General features: G+C 37.7%; 1 protein-coding gene across 7 annotated transcripts in view; it reads right to left on the bottom strand.

Moving 5' to 3' along the window:
- The window catches only part of syt2a (synaptotagmin IIa), a 32,410-nt gene extending 8,232 nt beyond the window's left edge, over positions 1 to 24,178 (bottom strand). Inside the window, exons 1-6 of one of the 7 annotated variants that reach the window (XM_056732862.1) lie at positions 23,980 to 24,178; positions 13,239 to 13,459; positions 8,020 to 8,241; positions 6,903 to 7,063; positions 1,277 to 1,405; positions 329 to 496 (exon numbers count right to left, since the gene is read on the bottom strand). In XM_056732862.1, coding sequence (XP_056588840.1) covers positions 329 to 496; positions 1,277 to 1,405; positions 6,903 to 7,063; positions 8,020 to 8,215 — 654 coding nt within the window. In that variant the 5' untranslated portion in view covers positions 8,216 to 8,241; positions 13,239 to 13,459; positions 23,980 to 24,178. The other 6 variants (XM_056732865.1, XM_056732866.1, XM_056732861.1 and 3 more) reach the window with 6 other exon arrangements.
- Between the last annotated feature and the right edge of the window lie 336 nt (positions 24,179 to 24,514).

Here is a 24,514-nt window from a genome sequence, read left to right as displayed (position 1 = left end):
ACCATATTATACTAGTAACATTAATACTTGTGAAAACATTTATGCATTTGGCACATACGTTTATTGAAAGTGACTTACAATGTGTTCAAGTTATACCTTTTATACTATCAGTATATGCTGTACTTAGGTTTAGGGAAAAACGTTTTTTATATCCAACTCATTCTGCACCTTTTGGGCTATGGACATGAATGACGCCTCAAACCGGATGGATGATTATATAGGCCAGACATTACCACAGATATTCCCATAGACTGTCACTGGATCCTGTTTCAACACATACACTAATGTATAACACGACACAAACTTTGACATGAAATGTGTTTTGTACCTTAAAGTGGAAAGTTTCATTGAAGACAGGGTTGAGGGTTTTCTTGTGCACCTTGGTGTCAAACTTCTTCTTCTTGTCTGGGAGAATGAAAACTTTGACGTACGGGTCAGAGGTGCCTCCGCTGTCCATTGAGAGTAGATCTGCGGCTTGCAGGATACCCACTGACAGCTACATAATACAAAGTCAATTCATTGTTTTTTATCTGAAATACGGCAAAGATGAGAGCCATAAAATATAAAAATTATAGGCTATATTCATTTTATTTAACTAATAGGGCAATTCTAGGCTGACCTTACCAATAGAAAAATATTTTGCCATACACTTTATACTGATAGCAGAGATGTACATATCTGGTGATTTAAAAACCCATTTAATGTCTTTAAAGCGTCACTTTTCACACTGCCGCTTTTAGAACATCCTGAACTTTCTAATAAATGGCCACATAAAAATGAATAAAAAACTAAAATAACAATTATGTTTCATGAAGAGTCATCCTATGGGTATTACTGCTAATGGTTGTCTCGACTCTATCATTAGGGATCTAGAAAAATATAAACAGATGTATACGAGTTTATTTTTGCATTTTGACTGAAACTGTAACATCCATAACGCTGGAATTGCCCCAATAGCATCATTAAAGCTGCGATATGTAACTTTTGCCTCTCTATCGCCATCTCTGTTTGAAAAATAAAACTGCTGGCAAGCTTACGTAACAGTAATCTTTATGTGTGTTGTCAAATGACATTCCCAATTACTAACTCAAAAATTACAACTTAAAAATTATAAATCATTACTATAAAATCAGGGTTGTGAATCATGGTAAGTTAAAGAGAAACGCTTTTATATACTTGCTCAATAAGTTTTGATTTAATTTTTATCTGAAAAATATTATGTTTTGCAAGTATTTAATTTCAAGTAAATGTTTACTCATAACCCAATGTGCCTAACCTTGTTGTCAGAGAAGTCATAATCTAAGGAGAACTGCAGTTTTCCCAGCTTCTCCTTCTCTTTGGGTTCTTCCTCTTTCTCCTCAGTTATTCCCATGTCTATATCTTCTTCATCGTCATCGTCCTGTTTCTGGAGAGACAGAGGGACACACAAGCATTACGGGAGGAATCAGAGCAGAGCCCATGGCAGTAAATGAAGATCACACCAAGCGTTGTGCACGTTCCCATCTTACCTGAAAACTGACAGGTGTCAAAGCACCTGGATGTTATTGTATGTAACTGTGGCAGCGATGACATTAGAAGCAACATGACTTGATTTCACTTTTCCTTGTATGACACCATTTGAATCAACAATGTAAATTTATTTTGTGGAGTTAAAGACATTCAATCTAGTATGTCTGAAGCAGAAAATTTGTAAATGGATGTGATAAACCTGTTCATTGCTGGGAGACCTACTGAATTAACAGGACTGGTTTTACACCTGATACAGAATTAATTTTTTTCGTCCTATGAAATTAAAGAACAAATGCAACTACTGAGGCTTATACATTTCTTCGTCCATACCGTACAATACAAATTTAGATATGAAAGATCATATTTCTTTGTGTTCACCTGAGACACAATAAAGCCCCCTCCCCCCAACACCCCCCGCTGTTCTTCAAATGACAACGGCACAAAAATTAAATGAATCAATAAGCGTGTATTGTCATTTACTCTGTTGGTGATTTAATTTCAGACAATGATTCTGTAATTAACACAAAGTTCTTGTCCTGCGCCATAATTGAAAATCACTGAAATGTTTTTTTAAAAGGCTGTCTAATGTTTGTGTGAACTAAAACGCATAACTTCAACCTTAATTAAAGCCAAAGATATAACCTAAATGATCTTCTTTTTATATCATTTTTCTGCACAGTAGATGTCTGCAATAGAATAACATTGATGAAAAGGACATAAAGTTTATGTTTTTACTGGTTTTAACTTATACAGCTTCTTGTCAGCACATCCCGGGTGTCCTATGTAACTTGCACTGGCTTCCTGCTCAATCTCACATTGAGTTTAAAACTTCGGTTTTAACTTATAAAGCGATCCATGGATTTGCTCCTACTTATGTATCTGATCTACCTCCTCGTTCTCTTCGCTCTGCCAATTCTATTTCCCTTCACCAACCCCATTGCAGACTAAAAACTATGGGTCGGCGAGCATTTTTTTTTTGCCGCCCCGAGGTTATGGAATGCGCTTCATCTGATTCTCTGTCGTGCTCCCACACTAAGCTCCTTTAAGAAACTTCGGAAAAAGCACCTTTTTAAGATTACTTACAATGTTGAAGGGTTGTTAACTGACTGACATTCTTTTCATTTCTTTTACATATTTAATGTATTAAATTGTTTAATTTTTGTAGCGCTTTAAACTTGAGAAAGGTGCATTATAATTATTATAATAATTATTTAAAGGTAAGTCAAGGCGACATTATTGATTGAATAAAGCTCCCAGAACATTCTTTTGAGATAAATAATTGAGATAATGTGGGCTCTTTTTAAAATACATTTCTAAAGAAGTTATCTTGAACAATCATTATATTCTCTTGCTGGGTTATCTTGAAACTTTCTGGAGTGAGGGAAACTTGGTGAATTCTGGTACTTTATTACTTTATCTCAATGGTGTAAACAAGCCTAACATGACAAGTAATGATCAATATCAATGTGCATTTAATGTGTACTCAAAAACTCTTTTGTGTCCATGCAATAGAAGAGAATGGGTATCGCTGTTTTTCGGTTACAAGCATTATCTAAAATACTTTCACTTGTGTTCTCCTGAAGACAGAAAGTCATACAGGTTTGTAATGATAAGAGGATGGGTAAATAATAACAATATTCTCATTTTGAGGTGAACCATCCCTTTAAGAGAGACCATAAACTAATCAAATCTAAATTTGAAACATTAAAACACATTTTAATATAAATGTTTACGTAAAATAAATTAAATATGAATAGTTTTAATATTAGACATTAGCCAAACACAGACTGGAAATTAACTGCAGTCCCAGCGCACAACTCCGATTAAACAATTTTTTAAATCGTGTCTAAGTTCTCGGCTACAATAAGCTGCTAAGCAGACCCGACTTTATGCAGAAGATCAAAAGCTTTGCCAGACAAGTTGAAGTACAGCATTAATGTTCTTTGACACACACAGTTCTAGTTCTCGTGTTGACAGACAGTACTTTGGAGGACACTGGTATGATCAAGAAGTAGTGTTTAACCCCCCAGCAAGCCCATCCATGTGAGACTGCCTTACTAAAGCCCACTCTGTCTGTTTCATCAGATCAAGCATTTCTGACTCTTAATGCACTTCGTAGAACCTCTGAAGCCTCAAAAGCAATGCAAGTGAAACAGCAAATATCTGCTTACATGGGTGAAGTTGTCTTGTTCAGCTTTGGGAAAAAAACACAAACACAAAAAACAAGAAACACAGAGAACAAAAAATGCTGGGGGTGAGGATTTGTCCTTTCCGGTAACACCCCCCCAGAATAACACACAAAAACACACACACACTAAAAGACGTATACTGTAGACAAAACGCACCATTTCTTATATCTTAAGTGACACGATAAAATGCATTCATGCATGCCAAGCCACAAAATGCAACGTTTGGAATTATTTCTAGCTAAATAACAGAGCTAAAAAGAAAAACAACCCTTGCAATGCTTCAATAAAAGAGTATGATGAATAATGACTAATGCAGTATTCCTGATATGAAGTGTGTCGCCGTTCTCCTTCTGTATGTAACTGAAGTGACTTGCATCGAGCATTCGGAGGCAGTCATGCTAAGTTACTGCGCATTCATCTCAGTAAAGGTGGCAGATGAAAGAAGAAACGGTGAAGGAGAGATCAAACACAGTAAACGATTGTTTCTGGTCGAATCAGAGCGTAATGACTAACTATTTCTGATTTGGATTCATCATTATCGATTCATTTTTTTAGTTGCTGTTCAATTCCAAAAATGTATTATGTGCTTTTAAGAGTAGGTTAGAAAAATGGTTTGTTTGGCTATTAATCATGAAGACGTTTTAAAGGTCTTGACGTATTATACAGGGAACTCAGTTTACTTCAATTCACGGGGCAGTGAATTGTAAAAGGTAAAGTACTGTACCTCATTTCTGCATGATATTGGACAGAGGACTATTAAGAAAGTGCACTAAACTCACACACATACACACGCGTGTCCTTCACAAGTAATAAAACCAGACTAAAATATTGCAATAAGTCTCCGGGTGAGAGGTTACTTCTGTTTTATGCTTTGTCTCATCTCCACATTTTTGAAAGCAAGGACAGAGATAATTTGTTTATTTTCATACAATGGGTCATCCTGAAAAGCTACTCTCAAGTCAAGTCGTGGTCATTCACTGGTGCCTGTATGAAGGGCATGCATTGGACTTCGTCTCAAATGCTGCTTCACCTAGTCTTTACCTGTCTTTGTGTTGCTCTTTTTGAGGTCACCGTTTGAGAAAAGTTCTACCAAATCAAATCCTAGACACTGACATACCTTTAAAGGACCAATTTATGACATTAGACAGGTGGAGCAGGTTTTGGAGGACAAGTCACCAACCGTACCCTTTCAACATGCATGTTAGTGAGGATTGGTGTATTGGTGTTCTCCATAAGCAGGGATGAAGTTTAAGTTCATAACCAGATGCACATACACTCTTAAAGGGCCATTGCTTATTTTAACTATGCTCAAATTACCCGTACAACTCGTGGTTGCATGTCAAACCGGTAGAATGCGAGCCCTCCTCGAACAATCCCCCAAATCTAGTCCCTCAAGCAACCTCAGCAGCCCTGGAGCTCGCAAGACCCCAATAAAAGCCAAAGATCTCATTCTCAGCCAGTCTCCAATGCCAAATTCTCCCTGTCCCGGTCTGAGCTTACACCAGACGGTCAGAGAGGGGCACTGCAAGCCATTTCACACCTACCGTGAGTAGCCGGGTCCACCACAGTCAAGATACACGGAGCACATATCAGACACAGAGCGGGAGAGATAGAGAGATGAAGAAATGGAGAGAGAGGGAGAGATTGAACTCACAGAATCAAGTAAAGGAAATTAAGTCACACTTAATGGACATGTATCAAAAATGACACATTTTTACTTAAATGAAAACATTCTCCTGATTGTGTTACATGTACAGCAGGGTGCAAAAGTCTAACGCTGCAGTAATATAAAGATGAAAATTATGTTTTTAAGTTTTACAATGTCAAACAAGGGAATGTTACGATGTATATAATAAATACAAAAATATACGATTTTGTTTTAAATTAAATTAGCAAATCTGCACAACCTGCAATGTATACTTATTTAGTATTTTGTCTTGTTTTCCAGAATAAATATAAAAAAAAAACACATTGTGTCTTGTTTTTTGAAAAAGGTTTGGGCTTAAAACAAGATTGAGTATAAGAACAGTATACTTAATAAAGTAACTACATTTAAATTTTTGTATAAAGTAAGTACTTAATAAAGAAGTCCCATTTTATTTTAATTATCGATTTCCTACCCTGTTGTCAGATACTTGTTTTAACTCATTTAAATGCAAAAGTTAAGATACATGAGATGTACCTTATGTGATTTTGCTTCCCAAGTAATTTTATCTTTATCTAATATATTTTTAATATTTGCACTGGAAAACAACAAACAAAGTGGTGAAAAAATATGAAAAATAAAAACATAATTTTCAGACATATGGATCCCATAAACAATTTAAATAAATAACATTTGAGAGTCCAATCACAAAATTATTGGTTATTATTCTGGTATTAAAAAAAGTAAATAATGAACCTGTCCTGAACATGTTTATACAAAACAGCAACAGAAAAGTCTTTTAGAGATTATGCATATGAAAAATCATACAATTACAAGGTAGATCAGTAATAATTCCCAAGAGGAAAATTTGATAATTAAAAACAATTTCGACTTTTTAGTTTATCTTCTATTACACCCTACACAAAGTGTTAGTTCCACTGTGCCGTCTCTAAAAAATGTGCCATTTTTAACACAAAATCACAAGAGAGATTAACAGCACACACACATTCTTTTGAAACCAAATTAAACGAACACGGCAAATGAAATGACAAGGCAGGACATCTTTCTTGCGTTCCTGCTTTACAGGCAGCAAATGACGTACTGTGCTGAATATTTTATATTCCATTAATATTAAATGCCGAAAAAAATCTTTCTAGAATACCAACCATCCATTTGCATGACCTAGAAGCTATATTAAGAATATGTGAGGTAGAAACACAGTCTATAAAATAGAAACATAAAACATTAAATCCTATTAAAATCTTTAATAACAGGCGGAAATGTGTCTGGAAAATGTTACATTTTCGGTCTTTCTCTACGTTTAATCGCGATTTAAATAGTACCCCAAAAAAGAAAGTTCTGTCATCATACTCACTATTACAGTATATAGTTGCAATACACTTTCAGTGTATTGTAAAGAAAAGCTTTAACATTCTGTTGTTAAAAAAAGTCATACGTATTTTGACATGAGGGTGAGTAAATGATGACGGAATTACATTTTGGGGTGAACTGTCTCTTTAATGCTGACGCACTGTCTGAATAATGTTGTGTGGTCATACCTCTCCTTCCTTCATGTTCTTCATTCCCATGTCTCCTTTGCCTTTCTTTCCCTTCTTGCCTTTTTTCTTCTTAAGGCAGGTCTTTTTAACGATGCAGAAACAGCAGGTGAGGATCAGGACCACCGCTACAATAGCGATGGCAATGATGGCCCAGGGAGGCACTTAAAGTGAAAGAAAGACAAAGAATGTAGCAGGAGCACGGGCTTGGGTTTTGCTTGATCAGGGTCACTATGAGAGTTACCATTTGATCGATACATAAAGGGATCGTAAACTGAAATGTCAGTGCATGTGGGGAAGAGCCGTAGAGATAGCTTTAGGGATTTTCTAATGACAACTAAAAGCAATGTTTATCTTGCTTTAAAGTTTAAAACAGTTTTAAGTTTCAAGTTCACAAGTCAGATGAAAGGTTGCTCTGAGTGTTGTCAGGGTGTTGTAAGGCAGTTGCTAGGGTGTTCTAGGTGTTGTCAGGGTGTTGTTAGAGGGTTCTGGGTGTAGTCAGGGTGTGCTGGGTGTTGCTAGGGTGTTATGGATGTTGTCACTGTATTGTTAAGCAGCTAGGGTGTGTTTTGGGGCTTTATTTGGGTGTTGTTAAGCTGATGCTAGAGTTGTTGGGTAGCGGCTACGGTGTTGTTAGTGTTTTTTGGTGTATTGTTTGGATTGTTCCTGGTGCTGTCAGGGTGTTGCTAGATAGCTCTTATAGGATGTTCCTGTGTGGTTGCTAGGATGTTGTTGTTTTCTAGAGTGTTGGTAGGGTGTTGCTAGAGAGAGATGATGCTAGCTAGGGTGTTTCTATATGGTTACTAAGGGGTTTTAAAGAGGTTGCCAAGGCATTATGAGGTAGTTTCTAAAGTGTTCACAGTGATTTTAGGTAGATAAGATTCTCAGATATGTCACAACGTCTATGTAAGTCAATTGGAATTTTTATCTTTAATAGGGTCTAAAAGGAAAGAGTCCAATTATTTGGAAAAAAAATAATACTATGTAAGTAACATAGTATACAAACTCAACAACTCACAACTGAAAGATTGTGACAGTTACAGCTGTAGCTTGAAGAAGATTCTAAATCATGTTTGTACAATAATTATTTGCTTAAATCCACCAGTAGTCCATCACTTACGTGGCAGCTTGTCCATCTCATTGAGGAACTTGTTTTTGATGTCACCAAAGACGTCATTCTTGCTGACTGGGCCCTGATGCTCGGTAGAGTTATCTGTGGGTGTGAAGACGGTCGGAGCCATAGTCAAGGCGCTGGCGCCGGTGGGCTCGGGGCCCACCATAGCCTCAGGCTTCTTCTTAAACAAATTCCACTTCATGCTTGATGGCTACACCAACAGAAACCCTGATAGGACAAAAACAAAGATAAGATGACATGGGTGTGATGATATGCTAATGAATCACTTCATTTTGTGTTGGCTCTGCTACATACACCGTCCTCCATGGAAACTGAATTAAATGACTTACTCGCCCCATCAAACATGCAAATTTTCCTGACATGCAAATAATCAGTTACTGAGGGAGTGATGACGGTCAACGTAATATCACACGCTGTCTGATTTCTTGACTATCAAAACGTGCCTGATAATGTGAAATGCGACGCTGTACTTGTCAGCAAATTGAATTTTATTAATAAGTTGACAAATGAAAGTGGACATTAATTCAAATCAACATTTAACAAGTAAACCTTACAAATTTATTAAATTAAAGCTAGTTACATTCGGAAGGATAAGTATAAATATACTGTAAAGTAAATGATTAAAAGAAAAAAAGTGTTTAACCTACTTTATCACATGTACTGTACAATATCAAATGCAGCTCTGAAGTTTTTGCTCACTGAAAATGCAAAAGTGGCAATTCAAATTCGACACGACTATGTGAATCCCGCCACCCACTCCACGAGAAATGATAACTAACGAAAGTAGACTCTGCCCTCCCATCTTTTTAAAAACACTGTGATAGGCAAACACAAAAGGATTTCTCAATTTCCAAACATCAATTCTCTGCTCCAGAGGGTAAGAGCCTGTCTGTACCCATTGCAGCGCGTGAATAATTTAATGAAGCTGACAAAATTCACGGGCTAAGCCGCTTTATAATTCTAGGACACATTCCTTTTCATAGATGGTATGGCAGAATTGCGCTATGCTGCCGTTATGCAATGTGACATTGCGTAAGTCGAGTTTTCCACAGATACACTGCAGGGAGAGCACCACTAAAGAGAAGATGAAAACAGACGGAAAACAATGGATACAGCCACTGTGAGTCACAAATGCACCCAGCACTCTCTCTCTTACACAACAGTTGAATAACCCCACTATTGTCCACAACAGTTTTTAAAGGTTCACAAACTCACAATTTCTTACCAATCAAATATTCTAGAGTTTGTTATGAAGAGCTATATTTGTGAAAATATATTTTTAAAACAGAAAAAATATAGCTGCACAAAAAATTGTGAAAGTAATATATTGTTTTAAAAAACATATCTTAAACGAAATCCAGATTTCATGAACTGGCCTTTTTTATTATTTTATACTGTTGTCTGAGGTCAACTTAAGACGTTCATTTGTTTTTTACATTTAAAAAACATAACAAAAATAAGTTTCAGGCTATTGATACCCTGGTCTTGAAGCCAGCTCAAGAAACGCTCGGTTTTTAACTGCGGGCTGCATAGAAGACTTGGAATCGAACGCACACTGCAATTCTTGGATAACAGTTCCAAAAGACAGGCCTGTGATGTACATTTCTGTGTGTCTGTTTGACAACCTATGTGCTTAATTGGAGCCTTCTGTAAACTTGGTTAGACAAATGGGCTACACAAAATCAGGACATATAAAGCGATCTCTAACAAAGCGACGGATCATAAATATATTTTTACTCGCATAAAATTCCTGTCGGATTCAATATTGATGGCACAGCATTGCTTTTTAATCTCAGTCTCTCTGCAAATCCTGCATCGAAGTGTGCTTTGTTTACAAAGGAATCCACGGTGAAATGAAGCAACAAAATCTTGTTGCTTTACCCACGTGAGTTTTACCGTCTTTAAAAATAAACTTCAATCATGCATTCCTCAAATCAGAATCAGAAGGAAACGACTGTGTCCTTCCACAACCAGGCACTGCACAATATGTTGTATGTTTGTTGCTTGATCGCTTTAAATAAAAATAACAGTGAAAGGAGTCCTCAATTTAGCACATATCACACGGCAGCTCTCGAGAGCCCTTCGCTAAAGTTACAGGGTTGCAAGATCTTCACCGAATTTTTTTGAAACTAAAGACAAGAAGAAAATAAACCTTAAAATGCAAATTGTTTATACATTTTATAAGACCAAAAAAGTCTCAAAGTTTTCAATTTACCATTTATTAAGACCTAAGTTCCGAGGCCTATTGATCTAAGACCAAACAACAAGCATAAAAGCGCTTATTAATAATGAACATGCCAACACTGCAAAAGAGTGCTGCAGCCTTCCGAGCATAAACACAACACAGCGCGTATCAGCGGTATAGTTTAAACTGATGGACACAACAAATCTTTAGCCGAAAAATATGTCGCTATGGTTACCAGTTTGTCAATCATCACAAATGCGGGAGTGTATACTATTTATACATGGCTTCAGTCATTCGCGAACCAGTGGGCGGGGCTAGAGAAGTAATCGTTGATATTCTTCTGTGAAGGCGGTGTTCAACCTATCAATGACGTCATCGATAGGTACATTCCAGAACCCTGGTGTCAATAAAAGTTGTCATTTCAGTAACTAGGACATCTTCAGTTCTGACACTTACAGGATGTCTGTTTGAATACAATGAGCTTTTATATGACAAAAGCTCAGGTTCGAATTGATTTCTTAATTCATGAGACCTTTAATTCTCCAGACAGCAAATAAATCACTGCTGCTTATAGCTCACTGGCCAAATTTGGTGTCCACATACTTTCTTCTACAAAATGATCAATTAATTTCCGCAAAAACACTGTGGACAGTGCAAGGACACCGAGGCAAAGACCTGAGAATATCAGAACAAGAACTCCTCCTCTGCATGGATTCAAGAAGACCTTGCAATGTAACAACCTTCAATTTCAACATATTTACAGAATGACTCAGAGACTGGATCAGTTTCAAGATTAAACAAATACTGACAAATAATTCACTTGTTTAAACAGCTTGTAACCAACCTACAGCTGTCCAATTATATAATGTTACTTATTCATGGTGAAAACAGAGAGACCTGCGATCTAAGGAAATTGGCTGATTAAACAATCCCAAGGTAATTTCAACTGGCTGATAAATGATTGTGTAAAAATGGCTCAGGCGCTCCCAATGAATAAATACCTGAGAGAAAATTACAGACAAATTGTTGCTAATCCTCCAAAGGAGCGTAAGGTAATAAACATGAGGCAGATTAGCAGCTTGGGAGAAATGTCTTTGTGCCGTCTGTCAACACAAGTGGCCCTAACTGTCCAACACCTTTAATTACAAGTGTTAATATAAGAAGCCAAGAGAATCACCATTCAGGATATCAATGTTTTAATGCCAAAACTGGAGATTTGGGAGATCCAATGTATTTAATCAACAGTTAAAGTCACCATGAAATCACAGAGGAAAATGTGTTTTACACAGATTATGATAAATTATTTATCCGTGCACTCCATCTATGCAATGTCACACATTTTTTGATATACTTTACACCTGGCTATGTTACATCTAAATGCAAATCAGTTGCACTTGTTTGTAGTTGTTTGTCCTTGTTCTACCCATTTTATTCCCGTCGCTGACAATGTTTGAAACCGGACCTTAATTAAAATGGAAGTCAACGTATGCCACCTCTCACCTCTTCTCCACACTCGGGAGTGTCTTGTGTGTGTGTTTAACACAGTGATATGATCACCGGACTCCCTGAGATGGAGATTTATCCTCCAGCTTTGTACTGAAGAAAGAGAGATACACAGTAAAAGAGAGATAGAGATAGACTGATAGAGAGAGAGAGGGGGAGGATATGAAGTGGGAATCTTGTGTCCGTGTCTTTGCTCTGGGGGTGACTGCATGCCGCTCAGAGGACAACAGACACTTTGCTTTTTATGGAAGCCATTATGTTCACCGCACTCACAGTGATTTTACAGCTCTCTGACATTCTCCTGCTGTTTTATAGGTGCCACTGCCAGCATACTTGTTGTAAATACATACGATCAAGTAAACATATAGATACATCAGATCCGCTTTTTGAAAACAAAGTCGAGGAATGATGAGATTTTAAGCGTGGACAAGAAATCAGAGGACTGAGAAAGATACTCTCTGTATACGAAATGTCATAGTCAATGAGTAGGTACTCAACTTTAGTAAGTACCTTCTTAAAAAGGGCTAAATGGGTACGTACTGTTTTGCCTGAATGGGTGTAGTATGAATGCGATCGGCCGTCTAACGCCATATTGACGTGATCATGTGACATAATTCTTCTTCTGTTCCTTTTCAATTGCGGGTGACTTAAGTTTGAGGTGCATATCCCTGTAAAATTGTAAAATTGTCCAAAGTTCTTTAATGTGATATTTACATATGTTTGAAGCTGTTATATTTGTTAATGCTCTCAAATGTGATATTTAGTGAATATTTACTGCTAATGTGATTAGATGCTCGCAAATGTGATATTTACTTGTGATCCCAATTATGATATTTACAAAGGATTGCAAATGTGATATTTATTGCAGAATGCTCATGTGCTATTTACTGATGCTGTCAACTGTGATATTTACTGATACTCACAATTGTGATATTAACTGATGGGATAATAACCCATGGCCCCTATTGTGGTTTTTAATAACGATCACAAATTTGTCATCTAGTAATGTTCCCAAATTTGAAATTTTCTGATTATCACAAATGTGATATTTATTGATATTTGTGTATGTAATATTAACAGATGCAGCCAGCTGTGATACATACTGATGATCCAAAATATGACATTACTAAAGGTTACAAATGTGTACAACGGGTTGTTGCAATATTATATTTATTGATGATCACAAATGTTATTTATTGATGTGCACAAATATGATATTAACAATCACAAATGTGATATCTACTGATGATTGCAAAAGTAATATTAACAAAAAATAATTTATTTACAGATAATTTAAATATATTTACTGAGCCTGTCTCACTGTCATGAGTTTTTGCTTTGCACAGTTCCAATTGGCAAATATGAAACAATGATAACTCCAAATGTAACTATTTTGCCATTCGACTAAAACTTTTCTGCATTCCAGCCTGCTGGCTGTAATGACGCATTTGATTCACACAAAGCTTTAGCTGGCACAAATAAACAGTGATCTAGGAACAGAAGGAGCAGAATGGACCTGGTTCATTTGGCAGAGCAAATCAAACCTTCAGCGATCCGACTGGATATGAGTGCTGAACTCCATAATGATAATTGCTTCAGGGCATCTGCCAAACTTGTCTTGTGCCGTGTGGGAGTTCTTTCTATACAATCCACACACTTTGTATTCACTGCAGTTCTTGCTTCTCAAAAATGATGCAGTCCAGAATGATGCCTAGACTCGCTGAATCGGAGTCAACCCTGGGTCAAAAAAAGAAAAGAAATATTAAATGAAATTTGAAAAGTTTTGCTTAAAGTAAATAAAGCCATATTTAATGGTCAAATATTTGTTTAGCATTTCTTTAAATAGAAACGTGTTTACAAATTGAATAAAATTGTTATTTAAATAATGTCACGAAACAAACTAAAATGGATTATTAATTGTTTTAAAACCAACACAATTCGGTTTTTCCAAAACATTATAATTGTTTTATTATTACATTTTGAATTTAATCTTGAAATGTTTTTGTCATTTGTGACCCTGGATCAAAAAACCAGTCTTCAGTAGCTTGGGAGCATTACTAAAAGACAAAAAAACATTTGATGGGCCAAAATTATCATTAGGATATTAAGTAAAGATCATTTTCCATGAAGATATTGTGTAAATGTCCTACCCCAACTATATAAACACTTGGTGGCTGATCTGCTACAGTGCCTCTGATTGCAAACCATACACAAATAGAAACCTTAACTATTCAGCTTTCAGATGATGTAAAATCTCAATTCGAAATATGACACATAAAACTGATTTTATTGTCCAGGGTCACATTTTATTATTTAGCTCTTCATTGTTTTTGAAACAAGGTGCAAATTTAAAAACAAGAAATTATCCTTCCATTTTCTCTGTTGCTTATCCTGGATATGATCATGGGAAACGCTGGAGCCAATGCCAGCATCATGAATATTAGCTGGGACACAACCTGGACAGGTGGCTAGTCCATCCCAGGGCACAATAGAAATAGCACAAATCATCCAAGAAATAAAATAATAATAATCATCGTCCTCCATTACATATGTGGTGCTACACACTATTTCTGCCTATAACATACAACACATACCTGCCAAAACAAAACACAAAAACTCTTGGTAGCTCTTATTGTGTTCCTGCCAAACGTTTGGTGGTGTGGGTGGTCTCTGTAGAATCAATTGTGTACAGTAATGCTCAAAAAGCAATGTTTTGTGTCCTTGTATGGATAAAATTCGACTTGAATAAAGTTTGACATTGTAGCTTGTGTTAGACATTGATTTTAGTCCAACACATGCTGATGTTACAGTGATTTAATTACATCTATTATGGCTGGACCATATCTGCTTGTTCCTGCACCAGCGTGGCATCATTACATATTAGCCAAACAGTACGAGTTGAATCATTACATAGATTGGCAGAATCACTTTAGCTCCTCCCTTTCTAGTATAAAAGATGACTAGAATAAAAAAAATGAAAGTCCAGCACTGCACTTTATCTGTATTCGACACCCCCCAATACTTAAGAGATTGACCTTCCCATTCCACCACCACACCAACTGCTACTATGTGTTAAAAAAACGCACAGGCAATAGGCTGCTACTCAAAGATCACAACCTCAAAATCTGCCCAGATTTCAAAAGACCCATTTCATTGTCATTTCTAAATTGTGAAATCACCTCTTACGCCAAACCTGTAATAGGACAAGAAATAAGAGGGCCTCAGGGAGACTCTTAAAAAATTACATTACAGTCACAGTATATGGCTGGGTGGTATGAAGCTATATACCTTTGTGACAGAATTATGTGTCTGTGTATACCATTATATGTAAATATATGGGCATGGCAAGCTCACATGTTTAGAATTAAATGTTTAAATAATATATAAATATATGAATAGTTTGGTTCCAAAATGACAAAAATCATGTTTTTATTATTTTATTGTGTTAGTTAGCTGTAATTTTTGAGTTATTATGGCTTGAATAAAAAAAACTGCAGACTGATAGATATAAATTGGAATGTATAATAAGAAAACATAATTTTTGAACATTTTTAAAAACGGAGTTATCTCATTTTGGAACCAAACTCTTCATATATAGAAGGTATAACATATATTATGTAAACACAAACTTTTATTCTGGATGCGATTAATCATTGGGCAGCCCTTTAAAAACTACATATCATAGCGTATGTGGACTTTTGGAACAGGAGAGACGTGATAAGTATCATTTCATTCTTTGTACTCAATAACTCTGGTTGGGAGACTGGTCAGCGTCTTTCTGGCTCATAACCCTGGGTGTGTCTTGCTGAAGAACTGCTGCTGTTCAACATGTCCTCAGCTGACAGATAATTCAAAACATCACAGTCAAAGGACCAAGGCCTGGCATCCTCACTGGCTCTCACAACCAGTCTCCAAGTCCCTACCCACAGCCGTCTGCCAGGGCTTCATCCCCAACGTGAGAAAACTACTAAAATACCTTTACCTCATCTCAGGCCTGAACAAAACAACACAATTACAGTGGTAACTGTACATTCGCTTGCAGCTTTCCTTCTTTATGGTGGGATTAATTCAAGATGGTTTTTCAGTAACGTGGGCTCATCGATGTGAGAAATGAAACATAGTGACCGGTGATGCCGTGGCTCAGCAGGATAATTCCTTTGGACTTGTTGGGTCAGCGCTTTCAATGGCTGACTGAAAACCAGTCATAAATTTTGCCTTTTTATAGCTGTCAAACAGAAAGAGAAAATTGATAGGAGGGCCATTTTATAATGGAGTTCAACTGGCACCGTACTTATTTTCCTTATAATGCCATTGAAGGTGAATTTTTGGGGTGGTGACATAAAATGTCCCTTCCACGTGACAGATAGAAAAGCCGTCTTGTTCATTTCATGATTTTAACTCTTTTCCAGCCATTGACAATATTTTCTGTCATTTATGATGCCATGCTTTCGCTTCATTCAGAATCACAAGTTATTGCTTTCTATGTTTTTATTGTTATAAGACAGGGGATGCTGTTTTGCATCTTCTGAAAAAGTACAGATACATCTAGGAATCCAAAAACAAGCAAATACTCTTTGCTTTTACTGTCATTCTGAATTTTATCATCGCACTGAATATTATCTGGAGAAAATCTTTGACAAAAATGCTATTTTCTTAGCTTCTTTTCAAACACACCAACATTCAAGCATTGAAACAAATTTGCAATGTAGCAATTGTTTCTTAAAGGGGTCGTAATAACACTTCACGGGACTGAAGGACGATGCGACACACGAAGTAAGGTGAACAACTATACAGCTTACAACTAGACCTGAAAATTGACAATCAAAACCCATAGGTTATAAAGTGTCCAGGGAATGATGTTCAGGTGCGGGTGTAATCATGCTGATGAACGCGTGCAAAGGATTATGGGGAGTGTAGTCCGTGAGTTGTTACAGTCATATGCGCGAATACGTGTTTTTCTCTGTCTTTGGTGTGTATGAGTTGCCCATGCATGCATTAGACACGTAAAATTGCAAAAATGTAAGTGTCGGAACAAAATATGCAGTCTATCTAAAAGCGAATGCTCACCAAGACCTGCCTGAAAGGTCTCGTGTAACCACACCCCCACAAATCTACATCAGTTCAAGGTATTTGACTAAGACTGCCCAAATGTATATGCAAGTAAGGTGGGCGTACTTGTCAGTACAATTGCTTTGGAACCTGATGTTCACAATATGGGTAGAGGCGATACATTTCCGTCACACGCTTGCATTAATCGACCAATCACTATGCACTGGTTAAATGGCCAATCATAGCACAATGAGCTTTGTAAAGAATCTGCGCGTTCCAGAGAGGGGGGGCAAAGAGGAGAAACAAACATGCAATTACGGCGTTTTTTAACCTTAAATCGTCCCCTACATCTAAAACAAACGATAATATTCATTTTAGAAGTGTCATATGACCCCTTTAAAGCAAAGGCTCTGTTTTTTATATACAGTATATATTACATTTTTGAACATTTATAGAACAAAATATTAGGGGGGGGCAAAGCTGTTCTGTGAATATGATAAAAATGCTGGCACTGATTGAAAACACTGTTGGGGAAAAAAAATTAAGAGCCCTCCAAATAACATTAAAGACATTTTAGATACATTTTCGGACAAACTATAATAAGTTAATTGAACAAACCAGCTAGTGATAGTATAAGTCAGATTCATGAAAAAATACAAGTTAGACCATATGATCATTCAAAAAGTAGATCTCATGTGAACATGGGCCAGGTGCCAGTTGCATTATTCCTGCATTACAATGAGCTTGTACCGAAGCTCTTATTTTTCATTTTGCCCATGACGAATAAAAACATTTTCCAGATCATTTATCAAAGTTGCACGTTATTGCATCACACAGAGGGATTTTAAAGCGCTCGATCACAATGAAAACCCTGAAACAAGATCAGGATGTGTGTGTGATTCTGAGTAGAACAATTCGAGACCTGAGGCTTTTCCCAGCAACGGTCGCCTCAAAGAGCAATAGCTCTCACTAATTACATTTCTACAATTAAATTAACAAGCATTGAAAGCAGGCTCCGGCTGACCAACTTCAACCTTAAACAAAATCACTCGCATAAATCACTCAAATTATTGTATTCTATCCTGCTGACGGGGCAGAAATGCTTATTTATTTTTATTTATGAATGACTTTGTACAAAATGTAAACAGAAAGTGAATGTGATGCATTCATATTGAGTTTTTCTCTTGCACTTAATGCATTAAAGCATTCAAACTTTTATTTTCAAGATTTCGCCTCACCTTCACCCTTTCACCCTAACTTTAGTTTGCTGCTTTGCCTTTAAGACTTAGATAAGAAACAGTGCGTTGCTATGCTTGCACACTGGTTGCTAGTCAGGGTTCAATATATTTGGCATTACTTTTTCATTCAAGAACGGCCTTATTGCAATACCAGCAATACATTGAGATGGCTTCACAAAACCATCCGTTCTGAAATGTCCACACAAACTGTTAGTGTAACACACAGGTGCGATATTGTATGTCCACGCAGCCATATAAATATTTAAAGAGGCAAAAATGAGCAAAAGGCTGATATTAAATTATATTTTCCTCTATCCGCGCTGTACAAGAAAATGAAACACTAAATCAGAGAGAAGGAAAGAGAGGGTGAGAGAGAGAGAGCAAAAGAGAGATGGACGTTTGCTTAAACTGCATCTCACACATTTCAGAAACAAAAACAGATATTTTACGTCTAGACAATAAATGCCAACTAATTATCTAGGTATTCAAATTATTCTTGTTTTTTAATATATAGGAAAATAAAGCTCAACTTGGTAGAAACACAAAGGTTTTTTATCTCAATATTTATAAAAGAATATGCGCAATGTATACATTTCTGTTTTAAAATAAGGCGCACATTCATTCTACTGTGACTTGGAGCCGTACCGGGGATTTATCAGAAGAGCATGTTCCTGTGCTGCATGCACCCAGTAACAACATGTCCCAACATTAAGCAAATATGACAGACAGAAAAAAGAAATGCAGCGACTTTCGGGAGAGAAAAAAACTAAATGCCACCTCAATCAGCTCACTTCAATTTTGGGAACAAATATAAACAAGCACAAGGAAAATAAATACAAGCAATCTTCCACTTGATCTGGATTTCCTGCTCTCAGCTATTCCATTACTATGGATATATGCAGGAAGAATGAAAATAATGGAAATTGAAGTCACATTCACTTACAGTATGAAAGACTACAGCAGGGGTGCATGTACAGGACCACGGGGGTGCTGAAGCACAATACACAGGGTACAATACTTGAAAAGATTTCATACTAATAAATGTCTACAATAAAAGTGCAACAATATGATATATATTATACATCTGTAATTTATACCCATTATAAATCGTGTAGGTATTCACTTCAGGAGAGACCTGGCAAATCTGAGCTCAATTTGTGAAATTGTTGAGACCTCCATTTTGATAAAGATAACGCTTAAGGGCTTAGCCTCACCGATCGTGACTGAAATAAGTTGAAAATCTCTGATCTACAGCAGAGGACAGAACAATGAACGAACAAGAATTTCCGGTTAAAATAACAGTACATATAAATCATCTGGCAGTGAATACAAGGACAGACACAAGACCACACAGTGTTCGTGAATCTGAGCATTCCTCATTCTCCATATTAGAAACACGTCTTGGGGCATTTCATAACTGATGGTTGAACATTTCCACTGAAATCTTTTCTGGTTAAGCTCAGTGATATGAGCATGAGTGTTTTCTACAGATACCGTGGCTCCGGGCCTCTCTGTTTGCTACTCACGAGCTTTCTTGTGGCACTTTGGCCGAGCTGGACACATGGAGGGCTGACGTTTTTGTTCTTGAAAAATTTCTCAGATTCAAAAATCAAATCTCAGATTAAGGAATGCATAAAATAATGAATTAAAATGAGCTTTTCTTTCTAAATGCAAAAAATGTTGTTATATTGTACAACGAATGTCTTACAAAAAAGTACATCAGACTCCTTCCACATGTTTCACAGGCTTGTTTTAGCCTCAATACTTTGTCCTAAGGGTAAAGCTGCTCTGTCTCATTAATTACAAATTGTATCTTTCAAGTTATTGCCGCATCTATGGCTCTTCAACTAAGCAGCTGTATTTTTGGAGGGCAATACGTTCTCATTCCCCCATGACAGACAGCAGAGCAACCACACCCTGTTTCAGTGGTGAACATTTAACAAATCAGTTACATGGAGGGCTCGAAACCATTACATCAGAGTGTAGTTTCAGATTGTATCAACATTTTATTTTTTTTGCAATGTCCACTTCTGTAAAATTGATATTAATTGACAGATGCATCCCTTATTAGTAACAATAGTTTCTCACTGGTTTCTGCTTCTCACAGGTGTCGGAGAGACACAGTCACATCGGAGACGATGACCACTCTGAGCATTAGCGGTAATAGCACAGAGAAGATCGACCTGACCTGACAGCCCTTTTCACAAGAAACCAGTGTCAACATCCATAATGAACCAAGACTGGTTTTAGCAGGTTAGTTCTGGTTTGATGCCAGTCTGGTTGGAGGACCCGTCTAGCCATGCTGCTAAAATGTATCTCTGATGAACCTAGATGACCAGGTAAGTCTTGATGGTTAAAGTCCCCATAAAATTGAAATCTCTCCTCTTTTTAATGGAATATTGTATTGCTTTTTTTATAAATGACTTATCTGTGTGCCTCATTATTAAAAAAAGTAAATGTGCCCTAATAATCTAAAATCAAAAACGTTAAGCTCCTCCCCCTCAAAATGACTATATCTCCACTTCTGTCACGGGTTACGGCTATGGTCAGGGTTATCCAATACTCGTTTTTGACTGGAAAAAGATTAGCAATTGACGACATGGTGAATTGATAAAGTCCTTTTCGCTTTCCCCAAAGAACCCAGTTTTCTTAATGGGATGGTGCCAGTATTGAGTATGGGGGGTACTAGTAAATCTCCACAACTGACTGCAAACTGACTTTAAGATCTGCTTGAATTTTGTTATCAACAAGCAACTTCCAACGATCCAATCGGTACTCAATGGATGCAATCAAGTCCAGCCCCACGTCATCTTTTATTCATTTTAGAAGCCGTTTCACCATGACATATGTCAAGTTTTAGGAAAAAGACTATCGCTTCTTATGCTTTAAGCTACTTAGGAAGCCTGGTGCGGACACTTTTCTGGGTAGCTTTTTTTCCTCCATTAGACTTAAAACGACAGACAGTTTCTCCTCATAAATCAGATGTGATATATAATATTTCTGCCTCTGTCTGAATTGACCACACAATCCCGAAGGGCTGATGCAAAATAATGTCCCCCTTCCATCTACAGTATGATCCAGTGTACTGACCATAACTTATCTCATATCGAGCAGATTTCACCACACACAACTGAGATCTGAGCATATGGGAGACAGAGATGACAGATGATAGTGGCTTTGTTTTATGTGATGTTTATGGTTGCTGTATCAGACTTTGACTGCTGAGGGAAACTGTTCTATTTATAGAACCACACTTTGTAGAATTGAATATAAGCTGTATTCAACATCTTTTTTAGTTAAACATAGTAGGAATGCAGACAGGAATTAACAAAAACAATATTTTTTCATCTAAAAAAACAAAACAACTTTATTGAATTACAGAAAACATCACATCAGTTAAATAAACACCCCAAAATCCCTTCCCTCAGGAAATCACAAATGAGATCACTTAATATCTCTAGACAGTAATGGAGCAATAAACAAACGGCGACATTTGTATAAGCCTCCTGCTTCACAGATTTGTCTTTTGAAAGAAATACCTCGATTGTGACTCCTGATCACCCCATAAGGGTTTATTTTGCATTAATTTCAGTATGTCTCACACCATACTGTCAAGTAATTGACTTTTACAATAACTCAAACATTACAATACACATTCAAAGGTCAAAATGATCTGGACTACTCAGATTTGTACCTTTGTTATCATTCCTAAAGACGTATTGGTGAAAGTTTGTATTTAAATGAACCAAAAACTATGCACTGCAATGTTCCTCTGTTTTGACCCTATACTACTAGGAACATGGTGACCATCTTGGAAAGTGGCTATCTTGCTTAAAGCTTCACAAACCACAATGCTTCGGTATCATATTCCACATCTAGCACACACATACTGTATGATCTTACACCCAAAATAACCACACAAATAACCACATAAGTGCTTTCAAAGCATAAAAAACTACCAAACGGCATCAATGCAGTTTAATAGCCTCCTCCGGCATCACCAAGCTACCATGAGAAAGAAAAATCGTACATGATATCTATTTAATATCTCGACTAGACATTAATGAGATCAAATGGAGAGCAAATAGAAATCTTTGCTTATGTCTCCTGTGTCTCATATGTTACCCCTGAGAAATCGTGCAAATCCAAATCTCCATTAGAGATCTCAACAATGTCACAAACTGACCTCAGATTGCCGAAGTCTGCAATCAAAAGTCAATATTATTGAAGATCTCAGTATGAACTCAAACAATACTCCATATTCGTTCATGTGTTTAAAAGGAGTAGTTCACCTCAAAATTGGCCCCCATTCACTTTTCATAGTAATTTTTATTCTACTATGGAACATCAATGGGCGTACATTTTAAAGTAAACTACATCTCATTTGTATGTCTCCGAAGCAATTTTGGGAGAAACATCTGAGACTAGCTTACACTGACAAGTCTTGTGAGATTTGAAAGAGCAACCTCTGAGAAGTAACATCTTCCCTTGGTTATAAGCAGATATAGCTTCAAAGATGGCTTTGGATTGCCCGTTGCATATCTGCACTTAGTGGCACACTATACTGTACTACAGCTCTTGATGACACAGCATTCGTCCTTGAGAATGTCCCCTCCCTGTGATCCCCCATCTACTGCAGGAGAATCCCAAGAGAAAGAGTGAGAGAGCTGCTGAGCATCTAAAGAAGTTCCCTTTCATTCTTCTAGAAACGTTTATAATCACTAACTCGTAAATGGAGAGCAAATGGAGACCTTTGCTTAAGTCTTCTGCCTCTCAAATTGTTCACCTAAGTAAAAAACCCTATAGACATGTGTGGGATTACCCCTACAGCTTCGGTGGAGATCTCACGCTAAATCCAGTTGTGCTCAGATCTACCAAGACGACACCTGCCATCAAAACTGTGAGATTTTCAAACATTTCTCATAAAATTCTCAATTGCAACATATGCCCTCCACGTTCTTAATAGCTTCATTATTGTATTGTACATTAACGATTCTGATTCTCCTTCAGCCAGTAGAATTTTCAGAGAAACAAACTTGATACCAAAATGAGACATAACCGAGAACTCACTTAGGTTCCCTTCAGCTAAACAAGAGCAACCTCCAGGCATCATACATTCCTGGTGGATCATTTTCTAGATGTCCACTTTCAAAACGCCCTGAAAGTGATTCGCATCCGCGCACGTGAACTTAACAGCGTTCCTTTACATAATACAAGGTTAAAACCCAATGACAAAGTGCATTCAGACGACAGCTCTCGCTCCTCTACTCTCAACCGCAGACCTCTTTTAATGCTCTCCATTGTCTTTCCCTGTGCAATGTGCTGTTACAGCAGCTGTATCGGAGAGCCGCGGCATATTGTCTTCCCTCTGATCGGTGAAGCAGAGGAGGGTGTCGTTCCTATTTCCCCCTTGGGGAAACACAGCAGCTGTCAGGGGGACAATCAGGAAGACACACTGCGCCCATGCACGGACACGGCAAAAAAGCCACCCGCCCGTTTGACATTGCCCCTGCGCACAGCTCCGGGACCAGCTTCCCATGACCGGCGCACAACTCTAACCTCAATAAGGTGAAATGGGGAAACTGACCAGAGATCAGTTCAAATAAAGTGGCTGGATCCCACAAGCCGTTGAAAACGCCAAATGAAACGAATAAACAATGCACCGTTGATTAAAACTTAATACATCGGTTTAACTCACCAACTCCGGTTCAGAGCTCCCAACTCGCACTTTTCACCAGCATAAACGCAAATTGCCGCTTGAAAAGAGTTACAGCCGAGAACAACAGTCACAAATGTATGAATCACACTGCAGTACTCCACTAATCACAGAGCCCAGACTCTAATGGGCTTCCCTCTCCACCGCTCACGGTTAAGTCACAAACCATCTAGTGCCGCCAAACAATCTTTCTACCATCCAGCTCCACACGGTTCCCCGTCTTTGCAAAAAGCACGTTCAAGAGCCGCACACACCTGACTGCGGTGTTCTCTTCGGTCCTAATCCTCAATGAGCTAGGCACTTAGGGGTTAACGTTTCAACGTTGTGTGAACGTCTCCGGCACGCTCTCTTCCATCAGCCCGAGAAACTGCAGTCGTCCCCCCTCTACTCCTTACTGCAGCAATGCACACGCGCGCACACACGCGCTCACTTCAGCGAACACAAACACACACACAGCCCTCCCCTCCTCCTGTTTGCGCTCTCTCTCTCTCTTTCTCTCTCCCACAGAGAAATCCCCCCAAACGCACACTCCCTCTCTCTCTTTTTCCTTCCCCCACCCTTCCAATTCCGTCCTCTTCCGAAGCGTCTGATTGGAGATTCTGCTCACACAGCTCTGCATGCATCTCTGCTTCTTTTTTTCGGCTTTTCTATTCGGCTCGCGTGCACGGCGGGGTTATCGGCCCGGGTCAATATACAGCTCTTCCTCTGCCTTCCCCGTCAAACTGAGTGACCTTAAATCACCCTGTTGGGTTTTTTTGAGTAATGCAGCCCTGGGACTGTACAAACACA

Source organism: Triplophysa dalaica, chromosome 20 (genome assembly GCF_015846415.1).
Source record: "Triplophysa dalaica isolate WHDGS20190420 chromosome 20, ASM1584641v1, whole genome shotgun sequence".
In the NCBI taxonomy this organism is placed as follows: domain Eukaryota; kingdom Metazoa; phylum Chordata; class Actinopteri; order Cypriniformes; family Nemacheilidae; genus Triplophysa; species Triplophysa dalaica.
This window is presented reverse-complemented; position numbering and strand designations above follow the sequence as displayed.